The sequence below is a fragment of the Rattus rattus genome, chromosome 6, assembly GCF_011064425.1.
Source record: "Rattus rattus isolate New Zealand chromosome 6, Rrattus_CSIRO_v1, whole genome shotgun sequence".
In the NCBI taxonomy this organism is placed as follows: Eukaryota; Metazoa; Chordata; class Mammalia; order Rodentia; family Muridae; genus Rattus; species Rattus rattus.
In genome coordinates, this window is record NC_046159.1 from 120,979,804 (window position 1) to 120,985,803 (window position 6,000).

The following is a 6,000-nucleotide window of genomic DNA, read 5'->3' on the forward strand; positions in this document are numbered from 1 at the left end:
GCAGTAATTGTTTGCATTATAGATGTGAGCCACCATGCCCAACTCTGTCTTGGAAGTTACTTTTTAAGCAGCAGATACATAAATATAGACTCCGTTTAACAACTATAACATTGATTAACTAATATGACATTGCTATAATGCCACATTTGTTCTTCAAAGGGCAGGATTTAAGGCCTCAAATAGATACTTTGCATACCTCCTGTGGTCTGCTAAACTGCAAGAGGGAAAAGAATGATAGCTAAGGCCAGGTTATTTCCTCAATCCTCACACGAATGAGGCTCTCTCCCCACCAGCTACAGTTTAGGCTCTCTGTCTACTAAATCAGTGTAAGCAGGTCTAGGGAGAAGGACTCCTCTCCTCTTCAAGATTCAATACCTCCTACACTTGGAGAAAGCTGACCTTGGCCTCAGCTTCCTTTTTGTGATGTGAGGTTGGAAGAGGAAGAACTCAGATAAGTCCTTTCTCCTTTCTTATGTAGCCATGCTTACCCAATAGCCCTTCCATGTAAGGCCCAGTAAGGGTAATATGGAAAGTCAATCCAACTAAAAGTAAAAGCTCTAGATTCAGATTACCAAAAGAAAACCCAAAGTTTCTGGTCCACTTCTCCATGGTCACCTCTCAGCTGCATAAAGAGACAACGTGGGCTGCTATCCACAGATTCAGTGAGCTAAGAGGAAGTGAGGCTAGGCTCTGTTCTCAAGGATGAGCCTCGTGCCTCTTCTGTCAAAGCCTATTGTATTCTGCCCAGATGTTTCCAGTGACATCTCTCTGGCTTGTCTTCCAGGCTCACTGGGTACAGCAGGCCGTGTGTGCAACTTGACTTCCCGAGGCATGGACAGCTGCGAAGTTATGTGTTGTGGGAGAGGCTATGACACATCCCATGTCACCCGGATGACCAAGTGTGAGTGTAAATTCCACTGGTGCTGTGCCGTGCGCTGTCAGGACTGCCTGGAAGCCCTGGACGTGCACACATGCAAGGCCCCCAAGAGTGCCGACTGGACAACTCCTACATGACCTCAGCAGAGGTCATATTCTCCCTTCCGTCCCTCAAGGACTCCAATTACATCTGCAAGGACGCTGGACCTCTGGGTGGTTTTCAGGGGGCTGTTTCTTGAGGCATGTAGCCTGCATCTCAACAGAAGCCCCTTTTCCTTCTCTGGGGGCCCCAGGACTGGGGAACACATACTGCACATAAGTATCCCCTACTCTGTCTATCTTGGGCATTCTGAGGTAACCTCTTTTCCTGCTGATTTCTTTTTGGAAATGGCATGACAGGCTGTTAGAGGAGGAGGGCCATGGCCCTCACCACTGTCACCTAGACATTTCCTCTTTCCTCTTTGACTAAGGAGAGAAACAATATCATGTAACAAAGGAGCTTTCTCCGCGACTTCCCAGCAATTCTAACAGTTCAGAGAGTTCATGCTTCCCTCTGGGGGTCAGGGTAGGTATGGGAAGTAGCATCAACTGACACCAAAATTTCCTCATACTTTTTTTAAAAAGACGAAGCAAGGGCTTTAACTAAGTGGTCGCTGTTGCTACCATCCTTGGTGATTGCCTAGAGAAGGATGGCCTCTAAACATCAGGTTAAAACATATACGTTTTCAAAGAATTTATTGGATATCAAGCCCAGATATAATAGGGTGAGAATGTTTGTCCTTTTAGTCACTTTTTTTTTTGAACTTTCCTGTCAGCCAACACCTCAAAAAGTGATTGTTGTTCTTCAGTGTCCCATCAATGTAAGCACTCTTAAGAGACCAGACTTCTCAGTGTGCTCCGGGGAGAATCTGAAGGGGGAATGGATGAACTAGCAGAATTATTTAACTACTGGGTAAATAAGGTTAAAAAAAAAAGAATAGTCATAGTAACGCTGTGAGTGGAATATCAGCAATGTGCTGTATGACAAGAAAAAAAGAAAGAAAAAAATGAGAGAAGAAAGCAGTAAAATCCCAGTGGAATTTTTGACTAAGGCTACTTTGCGCATGCCCACTTTGAAAACCAGTGTAGTGCTGACAGAGAGGTCTTCAGAGCCTAGGGCCCACTCTCCCATACTCAGATGCCCATGAGAGCTATCGTATGCTGAGGAACATTGGCTAGGATTCACCAGCCTTAAGGCCTGACACTCCTGGGTTTGTTTAATGCTTACAGGATGTGATAGTGCAGCCTGGAGAAAAACAGCACATTACTTCACCTTTAAAGTTGGTAACACTACTGTGTCACGTCGCAAGCAGTCTGTAACTTGGAGACCATATTTCAATACTACAGCTGTAGTTACGGAAATATCAATGTGGTAATAGGGATTGACTTCTGCCAGGAGAGGACATTCAGAGAAAATGGAGCGGGGCCCCAATTTGTGCCTTTAATGTTGGATGGAAGAAAGTGAAGTTGATAAGTCTACTTCTCATCGTGCTGTATAATATGGCTCTTCTGCATATAGTTTCTTCTTAGAGCTGTATTAACTAACAGGATGTCTCGCAATATACAGCCAGCATCAACTGGTGTTTTCTTCACTCTGGCCTTCATTTTACAATCCTTGTCCAAATCCCTCAGCCTGAAGTTCATGGAAAGCAAATAGCTGGAGTTCTTGTCAGATCTAGTATTAATTAGCCTCTTACCCTTCTTGAAATGACTGAGCTCCTTCTCTCCTTCCTCTCTTCCTCCCCTTCTAGTGATAGGGGTCACACCAGGGTCTTGTCCTAGCCAGATGAGTGCCTCCTCCCCTGAGCCACATCTACATCTGTTCTCTTTGCATATCATGAATTCGGTAAACAGGAATGATGAGCAGGGAAGTGGCAACTCAGGGTTAGCATGGGGAAGACCTGGCTGGGTCACAGCCCCCAGTATCCTGGATACTGGGAAAGCTTTCATGAGGGTCCCAAAACCACCATCACTTCTTGCTACTAAACGAATGGGGAAATCTTAAACCCATGGATATCTTTAGGGTGGGGAAGATTTCTACAGGATAGCAGCTCCTTTCAGTTCAGACAAACCAAACTCAAGAGACCTGAAGGAATTCCTACAAACATCAACTGGAACCCCAGTGTCCACATAAGTAGGACCACACTAGAACTTGAAAAAGGTTACTTTGTCCATTCAAAAGAATGAGTTCCCCTCATATGAACTGAGCAGAGACTATGGAATTTTAGCCTCCAGTGGATATTTATCTTTTTTATTATTATTATTATTGCTGAGATGTTAAATTCCGGAATTTCTTTTTATGCTGAGATATGTCCCCCTGATAGGCATCAAGGAAGCAAGACGTATCCACATGAAGCCCGTAGACTTTGCTCTAGCTTATGAGGACATGGTACTACAAGTCCCTGAAGAGGCCAGTGGATCTTCACTGGGGGATTTGGGTGGGAGCAGAAGAAGCAAATGAAATGTTCTCATCTGTTTCTATTTCCAAAAGGAGGACATTTATATTTGAAAAGAATGAAAACAGTTAACTTCAAACTTACTTTCTTTAGGGCTCAGTAGAAGATTGCTATTCTGGAAGTCTGAAATACACTAAGTCCTTGATTATTTTGGATTGTTAAGGAAAGTCTATCACACTTTATTATCAAAACAAAATAAGGAGGAAGACCATCAGGTCAGCCCCCCACCAAGTAAAAGTCTTAATATAAATTAGTTCCTTAGGCCTTGGTTAACTTAATTCATTCACTGCACTATCTGTATGTATTTCAATACATCTTGACTAGTTTACTAGGGTTTCTATGAAATAATCATAACATAACCCTAAGACCTAGCCTATGGATAGCTTTTTTTCAACAGATTTTTTTTAACTAAACTTGTTTGTATTACTAACGTGACACTTGCTCTGTGAAATAACTTTCCAATAATAGTACCCTCCCACAACCCCTTCTACTCTGAAATCAATGTCCTATCTCAAGAGTTCAGTACTCTCAAGTGTCTTTAGCCTGAGCAGGAAAGGACCAGAACCATAAGCATGCTTAGTTCCCAGTGTGCTCCTTCACTGCCTGACAGATTTCTGAGGGCAGAGGGAGAGAGGGGCATAAGGCTCTGTAGAACATTTCCTATAGGATGTCACCATGTTGAAACAGACACCTGCGAGGTAAAGCTATTCCATTTGAGTGATGCCGTGAGGAACCAGGTATGAAGAAAAATACCTGCCCGCTTTGGCCAGCTTTGGCCAAATGGCTGGTCAAGCTCTGTAATCATGGGGTGTGGCATTTTCCATTCTTGTTGATCATGCCTGCTCTATCTGCTGTTGTTGCTTCCTTCCCACCAAGCACCTTCTTCCTGAAAGTCAAGGGTCCTGACCAGAACTCAAGTTCCTTACCACTGGATAGCTCTTTGTACTTGAAATTGTCAACATTCATTGCAAGATGATTTTTAAATTGTCACTGCTAAATTCTTTCATCTTAGAATTATTGCTATTAAAACAAAACAAACTCAAGTGCTGGGTTGTTTTTTCAAAGAAGATATCTTTAAAGTTGGAATCCTGAGCTTCCCAATGACTATCCTAGATACAGTAATTTGGAGAAGATCCTCGCCATCTGTGGTAGAGCTACAGCAGACTATCTGACAGTTCGTGACTGTGCTTGAACACCACTGGACCATATTCTTGGCTTTTAGAGGTTGGCCTGGGACTTGTGTCTCACACACTTGAAATACCATTCACCCCTTTCTTGCAACACATACCTCTTGCATGACTTCAAAATTAAAGCTCAGAGTAGTGTCCAGTGGACCAGAACCCTCTTTTGTGACTAGTTTCTATATTTTGATCTGGGCTTCCTTATCTTAAGAGCAACAATTGTACTCAATAAACAGACCTCGATAATCCTAAAACTGGTACATAACCTGACAGGCATGGGTTAAACTTCTGGAAAGAAATGCTTGGCTGTGAGCTGACAGGTGAAGCAAGGTGACTTTACCCTTCTCCTCCAGAAGCACAGACAAGTTTCACTCACCCCTGAGGATGGACTTTACATATTTCTGGGGATCAACAAAGTGACAAGTAGTTTGCAAAATCCAACATGATCATTATTTTTCTAAACTATAGTTATTCCAGCCCTAGCCATTTCGTTTTGTTTTTCCTTTCTCCCCAGTATTCCCATAGATTCCTATTTGGTTATTTAACCAAACCTCCCACTTCCATAAGCTAGTAAAAGTGTCACGTAGGTTGTTATAAAGAACTATTGTTATTTACAAGTCGGCATTTTCTGTGAAATCAAAACATAATAAAGTGAAATTTTGGTGTTAACTTTGTTATTTTAGACTCTTGGTAGTCTTGCCAAAACTCTGCTAAGAAATATCTCTATGTTGTGTGAACTATTCCCTCATCTTTTCTCAAGAGCAGCCTTCCAACAACCCGATCAAGAGATATCTTTCATGCTTATAGAGAGTATCAGAGAAAACAACTGACTTACTTTACTGATGACTGTGCACTTGAGGGAATAGAGAAGAGTTACATTTTGTTCTCTTTCACTATGGCTGTAATGCAGTGATTGGCTCCTCTGGGTGCTAGCATGCTCTAGATAACCCTAGTTATAAATACAATGTCTCTTTGTACACTCTAATGCATTCTCATCAACCTCCCTGAATTATTGCTTTTCCTGTAGACTAAAATGTCATTTTCTCAGCTTGCATAGAAAGATGAGATCACATGACCTTCCATTTCAATTTGCACCTGCAGAATGTGTGGGCTAGTTATTTCAAGCAGTAAAAGTTCATTGAATGGGCACAAACTCTCCCCCTAGAAAAGGGCATCCATTCCAAGGGTGACAGAATTTGGCAAGGCTATCCCTAAACTTTAAGCATCTCAAAAAAATCCCATACTAGAGATGCTCACTGGCCTTCTAGGATTACATTGTCTCTTACAGAAATTTCTGCAACTACTTAGATTATCTGAAATGGAGGTGATTTGCATAAGGGCATTTCAACAAAGTATTTTAAGCCAGAAATCACCAATAGAATTTCCCTATTCTTAACCCTTTGTGTAAGGGAGCTGACATAAAAAGAGTTAGGATCTTCACAAAATAG

The 6,000-nt window shown here is 42.1% G+C and overlaps 1 protein-coding gene across 1 annotated transcript in view; it reads left to right on the forward strand.

Moving 5' to 3' along the window:
• Nucleotides 1–1,593, forward strand: part of Wnt2 (Wnt family member 2) — a 40,049-nt gene extending 38,456 nt beyond the window's left edge. Inside the window, exon 5 of the mRNA XM_032905268.1 lies at nt 785–1,593. Coding sequence (XP_032761159.1) covers nt 785–1,014 — 230 coding nt within the window. The 3' untranslated portion in view covers nt 1,015–1,593. The remainder of the gene's footprint in view (nt 1–784) is intronic.
• Nucleotides 1,594–6,000: the final 4,407 nt, after the last annotated feature.